The 17,076-nt window shown below is 39.6% G+C and overlaps 1 protein-coding gene across 1 annotated transcript in view; it reads left to right on the plus strand.

Moving 5' to 3' along the window:
* TNFSF13B (TNF superfamily member 13b) overlaps nt 1–15,735 on the plus strand; it is a 35,817-nt gene extending 20,082 nt beyond the window's left edge. Inside the window, exons 4-7 of the mRNA XM_043507040.1 lie at nt 13,473–13,529; nt 13,809–13,921; nt 14,014–14,164; nt 15,345–15,735. Coding sequence (XP_043362975.1) covers nt 13,473–13,529; nt 13,809–13,921; nt 14,014–14,164; nt 15,345–15,457 — 434 coding nt within the window. The 3' untranslated portion in view covers nt 15,458–15,735. The remainder of the gene's footprint in view (nt 1–13,472; nt 13,530–13,808; nt 13,922–14,013; nt 14,165–15,344) is intronic.
* The last annotated feature ends 1,341 nt before the right edge of the window (nt 15,736–17,076 follow it).

Raw genomic sequence — 17,076 nt, forward strand, 5'->3', positions numbered from 1 at the left:
TGCTTGTGTTGTAATTTTAATGGACTAGTTTTTCTGTTGATGAAAGACCAAAACACTTTATTATTCTCCCCAAGTCTACTCATGACTAAGACTACATTTTAGTCACAGGTATTCTTAGTAAAAGTCATGGACAAGTCACAGGGAGTAAACAAAAATTCACGGCCTGTGACCCGTCCATGATTTTTACTAAAAATACCTGTGACCAAAACTTGGGCGGAGAGGGTTGCAGGGGGGAGAGGTCTTGAGGGTGGGGCGCAAGCGCTAGGGAGGATGTTCAGGCTTCAGTGTGTGGCCTGGGATCCCCGCTGGTGTGGGGCAGGGGGGGCGGGGTTGGTGAGGCTGGCAGGGGCTCCCTACCTGGCTCTGCGTCCCTGCAGCTCCTAGGTAGTGAAGGGGCACAAGCGCCAGCTTCAGCAGGCGGGATCTGCAGGCGCAGGCAGTACGTGGCATGGAGTCTCTCCTGGTCTCTCCACCGCCTACTAGCTGCAGGGCTATGCCAGTGGGAGCCCCCCATCCTGAGGTAAGTGCCTCTCCTGCTCCCCTAGCCCTGAACCTCCTCCCACACACCCAAACTGCTGCTGCTGGCCCAGGGGCTGCCCGACTCGGGCATCCCCTGAGCCAGCACCAGCTGCTGCAGAAATCACAGAGGTCACGGAAAGTCACGGAATCTGTGACCTCCATGATAGACTTGAAGCCTTACTCATGACCCATAAAATTAACAGTCATATAAGTGCATGAAGAGCACTAAAGTTGTCCCTATAGTTCCCAAAGAGTCAATGTGCTTTTTATTTTAATAAAGACCCAATTTATCTCCTCATATTACACTGATTTAACTAAAGGGGGTTTGTGAATTGTAAAAAATCAGTGCAGTCCTCATGTGAATACTCTCTTAAATTAGTTTGACTGGATGTTGATTTAGTTTAATTCAGTAACTGATTTCGTTAAATCAGCAATTTGTGTGTACATCAACCCTGAATCAGACTTTAAACTATCAGTCAAAAACACATTTTAAGTAAAGTGAGATGTTTATTTAACTGAAACTTCATTTAGTAGGCTAAAGTTCAAGTTACTGTATATTCACTTACTTTCCCGTGAGTCCCCAAAAAGAAAATACTGTATTCACTGAGGACCAAATCCAAAGCCTATTGAATTCAATGGGATTATTACAGCTGACTTAATAGACTTTGGATCAGGCCCTTAGTTTAAAACCCTCAATACAGTACAGAAGCAAATTATCATTATTTTTCTTTGTATTGCCATGGTCCCTAGGAGCCCCAGTCATAGACCAGCATCCCACTGTGCTAGGCTCTGTACATAACAGAAGGGCAGTCCCTGCCCCAAGATCTTACAATTGAAGTATAAGACACAGACAATAGATGGAGACAGACTGATGGGGAGCTCAAGGAAATAATGAGACAGTATTGGTCAGCATGATAGGCAGTGGTCTCAGCACACCAGCAGCCTAACCCTTGTCAAGCCTTTGGTAGGCATCATCGCAAAGGAAAGTTTTAGGAAAAATGTGGAGGATATTAAGGTCTCTTTGTGGATGTTTATGGGGAGAATCTCCCAAGCATGAGGGGCAGCATGGGAGAAAAGCATGAAGGCGCTTGAGCTTGGAGGCTGGCACTTTTGGCCGATCAGAGGTGGGAATCGATATTTTGATAACACATGCAAAATGAGGGTAGAGTCGAGGTAGGCTGTGAAGGGCCTTTAAAGTGATGTCAGGTTATTTATGTTTGATGCGATAGAGAAAGGGCACCAGTGGAGAGACCTGGTCAAAGCAACAGGCTAGAAAAATTATCTTTGCAGCAGCATTCTGAATGGATATGACCAGGGCAAGATTGCATTTGTCAAGTAATCAAGACACGAGATGATGAGATGAGGTTTCGCAGTGTGGATGGCTAGGAAAGGCTGTCTCTTAGAGATGTTATGCAGAAAGAATCTGCAGTTTGAGAAAACTTAGTGCTCTTTGTGCAGTCCCATTAACTTCTTATGGCATGTCACCAGAGCCACTGAGCTAACATCCTTGATTTTGCCTAAACGTTTAGTATTCTTCTATTCCTAATACTTAAATACAATAAAAAACACCTATCCGGGTCAGATACCAGCTTTGGGCTTAGCACTCTGCAGGTTTATTCGGCTTTATCAGCCATGTGTCTCTGGTGGTTTTTATCGTATGTTATTTGGAGAGAGCAATTGTGTTATCCCTACTCTTACTCAGCCTCCTCTGAAGTCAAAATTCAGGTTTATTCTTTTCAAGGTGTCTCCCAACAATTATCTCCCAATTTACCAGTCTTCACATCCGGTTTCAGTTAGCTTAAATAAGACAACCTTTGATTGGCATAGTATGGAAAATAGAAAGAATCAAATAAAGAGAAAATTGCTTTAAAAGAAATTCTACTAAGTTATCGCTACAAAAGTGTCACTAATGAGGCCCCACAATTTAGGTTACAGAGTACTGGTGAAGTGAGTTGAAAACCTTATATATTAAAGTCCCTTTGTGGCTCACAGGAACATCACTATGTCCATTTTTTCAGTCCCAAAGGTCTGCATAGTCTCCAGCAGGAACTTCTTTAAAACAAATAACTTTTAGAGAGACATGTCAAAATGAGGCAGAGGCCAAAATGAGAGACAGATCTTCATAATAGGATTGTCCCTCTTCTCTCTTGCATACAATGTTGCAGTGACTCATAGACTTTAAGGTCAGAAGGGACCATTATGATCATCTAGTCTGACCTCCTGCACAATGCAGGTCACAGAATCTTACCCACCCACTCCTGCAATAAACCTCTCACCTATGTCTGAGCTATTGAAGTCCTCAAATCATGGTTTAAAGACTTCAAGGTGCACAGAATCCTACAGCAAGTGACCCAAGCCCCACGCTGCAGAGGAAGGCGAAAATCCCCAGGGCCTCTTCCAATCTGCCCTAGAGGAAAATTCCTTCCCAACCCCAAATATGGTGATCAGCTGAACCCTGAGCATGATTCATCAGCCAGATACCCAGGAAAGAATTTTCTGTAGTAACTCAGATCCCACCCAATCTAACATCCCATCACAGGCCATTGGGCCCATTTATCATGAATAGTTAAAGATCAATTAATTATCAAAATCATGTTATCTCATCATTCCATCTCCTCCATAAATTTATCAAGCTTAATCTTGAAACCAGATAGATCTTTTGCCCCCACTGCTTTCCTTGGAAGGCTGTTCCAGAACTTTACTCCTCTGATGGTAGAGACCTTCGTCTAATTTCAAGTCTAAACTTCCTGATGGCCAGTTTATATCCATTTGTTCTTGTGTCCACATTGGTACTGAGCTTAAGTAATTCCTCTCCCTCCATAGTATTTATCCCTCTGATGTATGTATAGAGAGCAATCATATCTCCACTCAGCCTTCTTTTGGTTAGGCTAAACAAGCCAAGCTCCTTGAGTTTCCTTTCATAAGACAGGTTTTCCATTCCTCGGATCATCCTAGTAGACCTTCTCTGTACCTGTTCCAGTTTGAATTAATCCTTCTTAAACATGGGAGACCAGAACTACACACACTATTCCAGATGAGGTCTCACCAGTGCCTTGTATAATGGTACTAACACCTCCTTTCTCTACTGGAAATACCTTGCATGATGCGTCCCAAGACCGCATTAGCTTTTTTCATGGCCTTATCACATTGGTGGCTCATAGTCATCCTGTGGTCAACCAATACTCCAAGGTCCTTCTCCTCCTCCGTTACTTCCAATTGATGCGTCCCCAGCTTATAACTTAAATTCTTGTTATTAATCCCTAAATACATGACCTTACACTTCTCACTATTAAATTTCATCCTATTACTATTATTCCAGTTTACAAGGACATCCAGATCTTCCTGTATGATATCCCAGTCCTTCTCTGAATTGGCAATACCTCCCAGCTTCGTGTCATCCGCAAACTTTATTAGCACATTCCACATTCCCACTTTTTGTGCCGAGGTCAGTAATAAAAAGATTAAATAAGATTGGTCCCAAAACCGATCCCTGAGGAGCTCCACTGATAACCTCCCTCCAACCTGACAGTTCACCTTTCAGTATGACCCGCAGTAGTCTCCCCTTTAACCAATTCCTTATCCATCTTTCAATTTTCATATTGATCCCCATCTTTTCCAATTTAACTAATAATTCCCCATGTGGCACCATATCAAACGTCTTACTGAAATCTAGATTGACTGTGTTCCTTTGTCTAAAAAATCTGTTACTTTCTCAAAGAAGGAGATCAGGTTGATTTGGCATGCTCTACCTTTTATAAAACCATGTTGTATTTTGTCCCATTTACCATTGACCTCAATGTTCTTAACTTCTTTCTCCTTCAAAATTTTTTCCAAGATCTTGCATACTACAGATATCAAATTAACAGGCCTGTAGTTACCTGGATCACTTTTTTCCCCTTTCTTAAAAATAGGAACTATGTTAGCAATTCTCCAATCGTGCTGTACAACCCCTGAGTTTACAGATTCATTAATAATTCTTGCTAATGGGCTTGTAATTTCATGTGCCAATTCCTTTAAAATTCTCATATCAGTGTTCACTACGAAACTCTATGTCCCTAGATCAAACTTTCTGGTCCAGTGAGATTCACAAACAGTGAAGATAGTGTGCAGATAGAGCCGGAGTAACCAGGAAGGATGGTGGTGTTCATGGTGATGAATCCTCTCACATTTAGTCATGGAAATTGTTGTCACTGCAGATTCAGTCTTCAAGTCCTCACACATTTTGGTGCCATCCTAATTCTTCTAGGTGCTGAATGATCCTACGGATTCTGTTTCATTCATTTTGAAGTCATGAGTTTAGGGTTAAGCGTGTGCTTAAGTGCTTTGCTAATTCAAGGCCTCAGAGAGCAACTTATTCATAAAGTATCTTTATGAATATTTTAGTTTCTGATGGTCTCACGATTTACTTTAACTCTTACGAGGTTATTGACCATAGTTCACTGATAACTACATTGATTTAATAAAAAATTAATTGATCGAAAATGTCATCTAAAATATTGTTGTTGGCATCTCTCTTCATTAGGCAGTAGGTAAAAGACAGTATTTTAAGTTTAATTAAATATGAAGAATCTAGTTTTGATAATGATGTTAAATATTTTATTCAAACTTAGTTTTCTTTTATATCTTAAATTAATTAAAAAAATGCTTGAAATATATGTACCATCATTCATCCCCTATATCCAATCCAGAAGCTGTTGCCTGTATGGAACTCCTGCTTAATACTCTTCTTTTCATTTGCTGGGAGTTCTGCATGTAAAGATGGCCACATAGTAGGGTTTTGATTACCATGAAGAGTGAAACAAAAATAAATACATCACAATTATGGTCTTTTTAAAGTTTATTTTGGAGGATACTATTGTATTTTTATAATATATAATCATCAGTGCTAGTACAATATGTACCTTTGAAAGTTAAAGCCCAAGTAGATGGGAAAGAGATGATTTCTATCACCAATTCCAAATATAGCGGTATGCTTATCACTCAAAGTCAGAACTCTTGCTGCACTGAGTGGGAGTTAATAGACTATTGCCAGGAGTACATATAATGAACACCCAGGCAGACAAATCATCAAACCATTTATAACAGGACTTTTCTTTCTTTCTTATTGTTAAAGAGCAATGAGTATCTTTCTATCTAACAGAGGAAAATATAGGGTCTTCAACACAACTGAAACTAGCCCCATATTAAACACCATGGTTACATTTGTTCATTTTGTGCCAACATGTTTTATGCCGGAGATCCGTGCAAAGTGATGTCCAGGAACAAGAAGGTGGTTTTTGGTTATCTGAGTCAAATTATTAGTCTCTGTGTGTGCCAAAGTTTCATTCACATGTACTGTGTGGGCCTGATTCTGATCTCATTTCCACCAGTGCAACTCAAGAATAACTTTGATGCCAGAGAAAAATAAGGGGTATTAGAATCAAGCCCTTTGTCAATTTAAGTTTTGGTAAAGTTTTTTTGTGGTTATTCCATGAATTAACAGCAAATATTTACTGTGGTGTACTGAGAAGTTACAAAGCACCTGCTTCAATTTCCCTAACAAAAGACTTGGGACTCCCTTTAACCACAGAAAATTCCCACATAAATCAAACATCAGTGCAATAGCCTAATCTGGCATACAGGCCAACAAATTCACACCCGCAGCTGGCAAGACGGCAGATGCCCATGTCCTGTCTCAATAATTAACAGCATGCAAACTTCAATGTTAGCTATAGCAAGCTATCACCTTTTGTCTGTTTCCTCTAGCTATTCCAGGCTTGCCAGAAGAAAGAGAGGTGGTAATGGATGTGGTTTAATTAGTCCACAACTGTATTCATATAAAATATCTGGGTGTACTTGGCAATAAATTGTACAGTTCAGGTCGTCATCATTGCTTAATCATTTCCACATAATGCTCATCCTGGTCCCAGCCATCCCATAGCTGGGACCTTGCCACCCTTTGCTTGTAGAGGTAAAAGGGAACTATGAAAGGAGGGGGTTGGCTCCCCACTGTACCAGACACAGGAGCCCTAACTGCACTTTCTCAGCTCTCTTTAGGAATGCCTTTTTCCATTCCTTTTCCAATCCATCATATCTGACAATCATATCCCTTCTATAATGATGCCCTGCACTGGACATCTGCTAAGAGTCTTGTGTGCTAAATTGTGACGTTATAACTAAGACTACAATTTAGTCATAGGTATTTTTAATACAAGTCATGGACAGAACAGGTCATGGGCAATAAACAAAAATTCATGACCCATAACCTGTCCATGACTTGTACTATAAATACCTCTGACTAAATCTTAGCTGTGGGGCTGCAGGTCTTTTGCGGGACAACCCGGGTCCAGCAGCAGCAGCTGCTGGGAGTCACCCACCACCACTGCTCCAGCTGCCTCCAGGACCGCAGCCAGGGAGCAGTGACTGGCTCCGGTGCAGCTTCAGCAGCGGCAGGTGTGGCTGTCCCCAGGGCCAGCTGGTCAGGAGGCCCTGGGAACGGCCATACTGCCCGCAGCAGAAGTCATGGAGATCAAGGGAAGTCACGGAATCCATGACTTCTGCAACCTCCAGGTCAGACACAGAGTACAAATTATAACCTCACCCTCCTGCCCTTCCCCACTGGTTTCCAGAACTGTTGTGGAGAAAATGAAAAAACCCACCCTGCCTTGGCCAATCTTTCCTTGCCATCCCTTAAGGGGAAAAAAGAGTGACTAGCGTAATGCCCCCAGCAGGTCATGAGGATACCCAATGTTTTTGCAAATGGAATGGAAAGATGGGTGCAGTTCTCAAGATTTTCTGCTTCTGGTCTGGAAAAGAAAAAATGTTTGTTTTATGTTTCTGCTGACAGCAATGTAAGTCAAAGAGGAAGCAACCCCTCCTCGACCACATGGCATGAAGAGATTTAATCCAGGACATGCAGTTTAGCATGAAGGATCCAATTTACAGCCTGGATGAATCAATGCTATGCATATTATGTGAAATACTGGAAACTCAAAAATAGTTACTAAGTAAACTCTCCCTTATAAAAGAGACACATACTATTATGTGAATTTAATATGTATATACTTATTATGTGGAACATAACACAGTAATGGTCAATCTATTAATATCAAGATACAGCAAAAAATATATTGGGGATATATATTAGATCTGAGTCACATCCCCTAAATATGACTAACCTGTCCTTACACAGGAATTAGGCTGTCTTTACTAGTTTATGTATCTGAAGTATTTATAGTACTGAGAGCCAGATAAACCAGTCTTAAAAATGAATTATATAGGGATATTTCATCATTCCCATCTATGGATGAAAAATAAAGCAAGCAGCTCCTGGAAGAAAAATAGGATAGAAACAAACAAAACCCCACTTCATATAGAATTATACAGTACTCAAGCATGTTTCAGAAATTCCATGGAGAATATATGAGGGCCATAAAAGAAAGAAGGGATGTGTGGAAATCCTTTTAGCAAACATTTCTCTAAAGATACTTAGGGGGCTAATGCCAATGTTTTCAAACTTGGGTACCCTAAGGCATGCCTAAATTGTGTGCTTAATGCCATATTTAGGCACCTACATAAGTAGTTTGTTTTTCAAAGTTACTGAACTCTGCCAACTCTATTTGGTGTCAATGGGACTCATTAGTGTTTGACACCTCAGACCACTTTTAATTATCACCATAATCCATACATATGTACCTAACTTTAGGCACCCACATTTGAAAATTTCTTCAAGAATTAATATAGTGGAAGGTTGGTCCCAACTTATTAGGACATGGGTAACTATGCAAATAAGATTTTATAAAATCAGCATGGGAGGGGATATGATAATATTGATATGAAGTCTCTGATCATGCATAGATGTATACATAAACCCAGTCTGCAGTCTCATGTGTAAGAAATGGGTTGCTAGAGCAGCAGCTTGCACTAGACTCACAGGACAGTCCTTCCTAGTGTTTTGGAAAATAAGCATGCATTGCTCAGATAGGTAGGCCACATCCCTTTAAGTTCTGTCTGTGGTTTGTTAATGAACCTGGAGTCTCTAAATTCAGAAGTATCCGTTTAGCTCAGGGAAGAGAGATTACATTCTGAAACTTGGTTTCTATAATTTTTTCCCCTGGAGGTATAAAAGTTAGAAAAACTTGTCTTACAAGAAGAGCAGTTCTTTTCTGTATGAGGTTACAAGAGATTATGCAAGTTTTGAATACTCCAGATGCAATGCATACTGTCATCATGATGATGATCTAATCTGCTTTCTTCGGTTGTTATGATGATCTTAAACGTTTTTAGATGATCTTAAACAACTTTCAGAGTAGCAGCCGTGTTAGTCTGTATCCGAGAAAAGAAAAGGAGTACTTGTGGCACCTTACAGACTAACAAATTTACTTGAGCATAAGCTTTCGTGAGCTACAGCTCACTTCATCGGATGCATTCAGTGGAAAATACAGTGGGGAGATTTATATACACAGAGAACATGAAACAATGGGTGTTGCCATACACACTGTAACAAGTACCAGCAGGAGAGCGGAGGGGGGAAAATCCTTTTGTAGTGATAATCAAGGTGGGCCATTTCCAGCAGTTGACAAGAACATATGAGGAACAGTGTGTGTGTGTGTGGGGGGGAAATTTGGGGGGGGAAATAAACATGGGGAAATAGTTCTACTTTGTGTAATGACCCATCCACTCCCAGTCTTTATTCAAGCCTAAGTTAATTGTATCCGTTTGCAAATTAATTCCAATTCAGCAGTCTCTCCTTGGAGTCTGTTTTTGAAGTTTTTTTGTTGAAGAATTGCCACTTTTAGATCTGTAATTGAATGACCAAAAAGACTGAAGTGTTCTCCGACTGGTTTTTGAATGTTATAATTGTTGATGTCTGATTTGTGTCCATTTATTCTTTTACGTAGAGACTGTCCAGTTTAGCCAATGTACATGGCAGAGGGGCATTGCTGGCACATGATGGCATATATCACATTGGTAGATGTGCAGGTGAACAAGCCTCTGATATTGTGGCTGATGTGATTAGGCCCTATGGTGTCCCCTGAATAGATATGTGGACACAGTTGGCAATGGGCTTTGTTGCAAGGATAGGTTCCTGGGTTAGTGGTTCTGTTGTGTGGGGTGTGGCTGCTGGTGAGTATTTGCTTCAGGTTGGGGGGGCTGTCTGTAGGCAAAGACTGGCCTGTCGGCAAAGACTGGCCTGTCTCCCAAGATCTGTGAGAGTGATAGGTCGTCCTTCAGGATAGGTTGTAGATCCTTGATGATGCGCTGGAGAGGTTTTAGTTGGCGATTGCTAGTGGCGTTCTATTATTACCTTTGTTGGGTCTGTCCTGTAGTAGGTAACTTCTGGGTACTTTTCTGGCTCTGTCAATCTGCTTCTTCACTTCAGCAGGTAGGTATTGTAGTTGTAAGAATGCTTGATAGAGATCTTGTAGGTGTTTGTCTCAGTCTGAGGGGTTGGAGCAAATGCGGTTGTATCGTAGAGCTTGGCTGTAGACAAAGGATTGTGTGGTGTGGTCTGGATGAAAGCTGGAGGCATGCAGGTAGGAATAGTGGTCAGTAGGTTTCCGGTATAGGGCAGTGTTTATGTGACCATCGCTTATTAGCACTGTAGTGTCCAGGAAGTGGATCTCTTGTGTTGACTGGTCCAGGCTGAGGTTGATGGTGGGATGGAAATGGTTGAAATCATGGTGGAATTCCTCAAGGGCTTCTTTTCCATGGGTTCAGATGATGAAGATGTCATCAATATAGCGCAAGTAGAGTAGGGGCATTAGGGGACGAGAGCTGAGGAAGCGTTGTTCTAAGTCAGCCATAAAAATGTTGGCATACTGTGGGGCCATGCAGGTACCCATAGCAGGGCCGCTGATTTAAAGGTATACATTGTCCCCAAATGTGAAATAGTTATGGGTGAGGACAAAGTCACAAAGTTCAGCCACCAGGTTAGCCGTGACATTATCGGGGATAGTGTTCCTGACGGCTTGTAGTCCATCTTTGTGTGGAATGTTGGTGTAGAGGGCTTCTACATCCATAGTGGCTAGGATGGTATTCAGTATTCAGGAAGATCACCGATGGATTGTAGTTTTCTCAGGAAGTCAGTGGTGTCTCAAAGATAGCTGGGAGTGGTAACGAAGGGCCTGAGGAGGGAGTCTACATAGCCAGACAATATCCTGCTGTCAGGTGCCAATGCCTGAGATGATGGGGCGTCCAGGATTTCCAGGTTTATGGATCTTGGGTAGCAGATAGAATACCCCAGGTCGGGGTTCCAGGGGTGTGTCTGTGCGGATTTGTTCTTGTGCTTTTTCAGGGAGTTTCTTGAGCAAATGGTGTAGTTTCTCTTGGTAACCCTCAGTTGGATCAGAAGGTAATGGCTTGTAGAAAATGGTGTTGGAGAGCTATGGGTACCCGCATGGCCCCACAGTATGCCAACATTTTTATTGCTTAAACAACTTTACACACACACACACACACACACACACACACACACCCTTTTATTTTTGCTTAAACAACTTTATACACATTGTAATATTATTAATTATTATTATATTTATCATTTATTATTAGAGAAGGGCTTGGCCCACAAAGTTATAACTCAGATCTGAATTTACACAGAGTTTAGGGTGTTCAGATAAGGGTTTGGGTATTTTTATTCATTCCAATCCATTATTATTAATAGTTCCACAAACAAATACAGAATTAACAAATAGTATGTGTTTGGCATTGTAGTCTGAGTAAGTCATGGTTCCTTCTTGAAATAGATTGACTATCAGAACTAATGTGTTGCTGAGGAACCATACTAATTCCCCAGAGAAAATAGTTTTCTTCCTTATTTCTTATTTAACAAGCAGTAATCTTACTCCCTATGGCCCTGATTCAGCAAAGTACTTAAACATGTGCTCAGGTTTAAACATGTGGCTAGTCCCATTGAAGATAACAAAGCAAAGTATTTTGCTGGATCGGGGCCTGTTGCTCCAGAATTTTGAACAAGTTTAAAAAAATTGTTGCTGTTGGTAGTTCTGAACTAGACTTTGGTTTCTTGGACACTGCTGTGGTTTAATTTGTGGTTTTAAATAAGACGTTTAATTTGCCAGTTAGCATTTGCTCTAGCACCAGTGAACAAAATTACATCATCTTTTGTCCCCTCCTTATAAAAAGTAAAGGATTATATTCCAAGGAATATAATCAGTGCCATCTAGAAACACAAAAAGATTAGACAAACAGATGGTTATCTTCAGTAGTTATAATTAGGAATACGTTGTGTGATAATAGACAGGGTACTTGTACTTTTTATGAAAAAGTTTCTCAGATGATATGAGACCTTTAGGATACTACTGCTTTAATAATTATTAGCTGTGCCTGGAATGATGAGTAGTTTTGCGATGTGGTTGTAATAAAAATACAAATCTTCAGCAGGTGCCAATAAGCATAGTTTAATTGAAGTCAGTGGAGTTAGGCTGATTCATGCCAGCTGAGTATCTGGCCCAGTGTAATTTAGTAAAAAAGAAATGCTATAAAAATCACCAGAAGTAGCAGTGATAAGCGCAAGACCACACATCTGACACCAGATCTTTTCTCATTCTTTTAAAAGAAAGTTACATATGCAAAAGGGATTGATTTTTCTGAAGGCCGGAAAGAAATTTTCAGTGTAGTCTACTGAACAGCTCGGGAGTCAGTAAATAGTTACTATGGCTCAGTCATAAGGAACACAGGTCTTAACATTAGTTTAAAAAAAAAACTACAACTGCTTGTGGAGCAGTATGAGTAAGGGTGGCAGAATTTGCCCACAGAGTTTATCTGCTTCAGGGAAGTGAGATTCAACAAATTAGGATTTTCTTCTCTTCATTTCTGATAAATTACTCGATTAGCACATTCATACACTTTCTGGACAGTACTGAAGACATTTTTTATTTAACACTTTCATCCTTTGAAGTAACAGTAAAGATAAGGCTTAACTGAGAGCAGTGCTTAATGAATGCAACTTTATAGGCTCCTTTATTATGATTCCTGGCACTTATCTGTGGCAGATTTTTTTTTATGGTGCCTTAAATTGTATTTAGCTGTGATCCAACACTTTAAAATACCACAATACTGGCATCCGACAAAGTGGGTATTCACCCACGAAAACTTATGCTCCAATACATCTGTTAGTCTATAAGGTGCCACAGGACTCTCTGCCACTTTTACAGATCCAGACTAACACGGCTACCCCCTGACACTTGACACAATATTTCTTATTTTTCTATAACTAAATGTGTGTCGTGTATTTCTATCCAATGCATGCAATGTCAAAGCTTTAAAGCAATGGATGAGTTTTGACAAGTACTAAAAGTTTTATAGCTGTAATTGCAACAATTTCTCTTACAAACATTGTATCAGCACTTTTTTGATTGGGCAATTTCACTACAGTCCTATTATTTTGGAACATGGGGAAGTCTTACTCTTTTAGGAATGTTATATGAAATGAATTCGTATTCACGCTTGCCATTTTCTTTTGATATTATGTGAAACTAAAGAACTCCTGCAAATACTACAAAAAATATCTTTTGAAAGCCTGACATCCATCACAACTGAGAATTGTCTGGTGTGGTTTCAGTTAGAAATGTAGTTAAACTAATGGAGCCAATAGCATCTAACTCATCTGACTTAACACTACATTGTTCAAGTATACTAGGAACCCAGATGAAAGCCCACTGTTTTATCATAGTATTCAAGGTTGGCTGCATGATCTCTGAATTTCTCCAGGACCCTTTAATGTGAAAATCTAGTGGCTGTTCTGTACATCTGACAAGTACCTGCCAAAAGAAGCAATGGGAGATCCTGCTTTCACATAGTGAGAATAAAAGTATTTCCCTCATGAGTATGCTTTGTCACTTTTTTTTGACCTCCAAAGATCTTAAACCATTCTCTTAATTACTTCCTCTCATTTGTTTTCTTTCATTACAAAAGGAGTCTTGTTTTTATTTTTTTTATTTTTTTCTTTTCAGTGCTACAGGCCTGTCTGCAATTGATTGCTGATAGCAAAAGTAACATCCAACAAAAAGGTAACAGTGCCTTCCATGTATTCACATATTTTCTACTCAAGCTCCAGGCTAACTAACAAGCAGTATTCTGGTTAATATAATGCCAGTTACAAAAAATAATGAAAATTTTGGATCTGGATAATTCTCACAAATCTCCCCATTTAAATTGGAAAATCCCCCTCTCTAAACTCTGCTATTTTTCAAGAGGTCAGCATTGTTGATTTTTGACCAAAGGAAACAAGAAGGAACTAACTAATTTTGATTTTTTTCTTACCAGAAATTATTCTCTCTCTCTTCTAGATGACTCAAGCATTGTTCCATGGCTTCTTAGCTTTAAAAGAGGAACAGCTCTGGAAGAGCAAGGAAATAAAATATTGGTTAAAGAAGCAGGTTACTTTTTCATATATGGTCAGGTAAGAATATTAATTTCACTTTAATATTGGACTTAGAGTGCTTAACAACTTCAAAGTGTATGTCTGAAGTTTGTTTCTTTTTTATTCTTCAGGTTTTATATACCGATACAACATTTGCTATGGGACATCTAATACAAAGGAAAAAGGCTCGTGTATTTGGTGATGATCTGAGTTTGGTGACATTATTTCGTTGTATCCAAAACATGCCTCATTCTTATCCTAATAATTCTTGCTATACCGCTGGTAAATATCTGAGTTTTTACCCTTCTCTATTTATAGTAAAACTGTATGAAATATAATTTGCGGTGATACAGGATTACATATAGTGAAAATGTAATGGGTTCAGAAATCACCTTGCCAGTGAAAGTATGCCATACTTTGGTTTATGTACAAATAACATATATATTTTTCTTATGATTGAAATTCCATAAAGAGTCCAATTTTCATACTTTGATGCCCAAATCTATATTTACTGTAGAAACTACAATAGCCATTTTAGGGCTCTGCATTCTGCTTTAGTCAACCAAATATGGATTTAAGCATCTTTAAGATGAAGCAGTCAGTATCAGCCTAACCGTCTGCTCCTAATAAAGATGGCTGGAGTCTCATCATTGACTTAAGTGCAAACAGAGTTAGGCCAATGCGGAGTGTGTTTGACAGTCCCATCAGAAATGTTGCATGCAAGTAAATCAAGATATGCACACCAAGACAAAAATAATACTTTTATATTAGCAGAGCTCCAACAGTCTGCTGTAAACACTTGTGTGTTATACTAACCCCTGTGCAAGATTTAAAGAGCCATTGTTGCAGCCTGTCAGACTATATTTTACCAAACCTCTTTTAATTGCCTTTACTTCTCTAGACTTCTTTTCCCATAATTGTTGTTTAGCAAGCTCTCTCTATGAGTGTTTTCTTCTGTGCATTTATCTTGTACCCACGTGCTTGATATATTGACTGATGCCAGAGTTCATTGTATATGGCATCACCACAATAAAAGCTGTTCTGAGACACAGACACTGGATTGTGCCATTGCTAAATGACGCATGTAGCAGGGAGCTAATTAGAAAGGAAAAATTCTTTGCATATAACTATTGTAGTAATCACCAATTAGAGGACAAGAAATACATGACTAATACAAGGCCATTTATTATGTTTATGGTAACTTTGCTGAAGTGTGGCAGTAGTTCTTTAAGAACAGAATGTAATCATTACAGAATGACATTCAAATGTAAGGTCAAAATCATAGGTAAATTTAAATGTGAGCTTTGCCAGAGTAAAGATTGCAAGATTGGGCCCAATAATATTTTTTTTTTATTGCAAATAATGTGTGTTTAGGTAATACAGAATACTCTCTGAATGCAATCTATTAGAATACTACCATATGTAAAATACCTATCTAAAGATATTCCAAATTCTTTTCCAGGCATTGCAAAATTAGAAGAAGGGGATGAACTTCAACTTACAATACCACGGAGAAGGGCCAAAATATCATTGGATGGAGATGGCACTTTTTTTGGTGCAGTTCAACTCCTGTGATACTCTACACTTTAACATCAGGCTTATCACTGTTCTCTTTTTTGTTTTTATGTAATTGAAAAAAATGGAAATACCGTGAAGCAGTCAATTCAGTCTTTTTTTTTTTTTTTAGCCCTTTTCTTCGGTCTGATGAGCCAGCCCAAAACAGGAAACCCAACAGACATACTTCTGATGTGACTGTCATGTGAATTACCAGAAATATAGATTATTTTAGGCAATAGAGGAATAAAAATACCAGACATAAAAATATACAGACATATCTTATAGCTTTGAAACAACTTCTTGTCCATGAGTCATTACTCAGGGCCTCGATACTGCAGAGTTTGACCCAAAATATCTGAAATGTAATGAGGACCATTGTGATTAGTAAATCATTATCCAGGAGGTACTGAAGTAACATAAACAAGTCAACGTAAACACTGCTCACATTCATATTAAATTTCTCAAATGTTTTATTGTTAAAGCAGCAAAGAATAAGAGAATCACCAAAGAGTAGAACCCTCAACATACATATTAATGTACAGTATATGAGAAATTGCTAAATAATCTGCAGGCAACTATGAAACTGAAAAATGTACAACAATTGTCAGTCCAGTTTTTATCATTGACTGTGAACTTTTGGAGGAAATTGAAATCAGATGAGGAAATAGGTGTTGTGGGGAAGACTGACCGTGGGGTGGGGGAGCAAGGACATGGGATTGGGAAAAGAAATCCAGAGGGGTGAGACTAGGACTTGCTGAGGAAGGAGACTGGGACTGGGATAAGAAGCCTGAGTGGACACTAGGACTGCTTAGGAGAGGAAAATGGGACCTCTGGAAGACAAGTATGGAGAAAAGATAGGACAGAGATAGCCTGGAGGGAATACGGGCAGAATTGTCTTTCCTCCAGACCCCCAAATAGAACCTAAGATACCTGAATTTCACCATTCCTCTGCTGTCTATAAAACCTGTGTCACAGAATCTACATTGGGTCACAGATGAGAGTGCCAATCTCAGGTCAGACTGTCAAGAAAACAGGGCAGACACATCCAAACTGGTGGTATATTCTATAATTAGATTTCACCAAACCAGCAACAAATGTGTGCTCTTCGATCACTGCACTAGTTTACCATGGAGCCACAGCCAGTTGCCTTAGACGCTCCAGCCTATATTACAACCCACACAAACTGGACTTGCTGAAAGATTATTAAAACCAAAAATTGTCACACTTTGTTACTCCCAGCCACAACAGGCCAACCACTTACCACAGGTCAAGGTATACTTCTGATACCACCAAAGACAATACTGAAGCCAATTTACTAAACTAAACTAAACTAAACTAAAGATTGATTAGCTAAGAAATGAAAGATATTGAGAGGTTAAAGCAGGTAATATATATAACAGTGAGTCCAAGTTTGTAAGTCCAAAATGATAGCAATGATGTCTGCTAGTTTCCATAAGTCTCTCAGGGTTTCCCAAAATGTCTTTGGTGACCTCTGTCTTGTATCTGGAATGCCCCCTGTTAGCATCCAAATTAATCAGGGATCGCAACTTTTGTCATGCAGCCTGTCAGGGAAAGCCACTGGCAGGCCAGGATGCTTTGTTTACCTGCAGCGTCCACAGGTTTGGCCAATCGCAGCT

Source organism: Dermochelys coriacea, chromosome 1 (genome assembly GCF_009764565.3).
Source record: "Dermochelys coriacea isolate rDerCor1 chromosome 1, rDerCor1.pri.v4, whole genome shotgun sequence".
In the NCBI taxonomy this organism is placed as follows: domain Eukaryota; kingdom Metazoa; phylum Chordata; order Testudines; family Dermochelyidae; genus Dermochelys; species Dermochelys coriacea.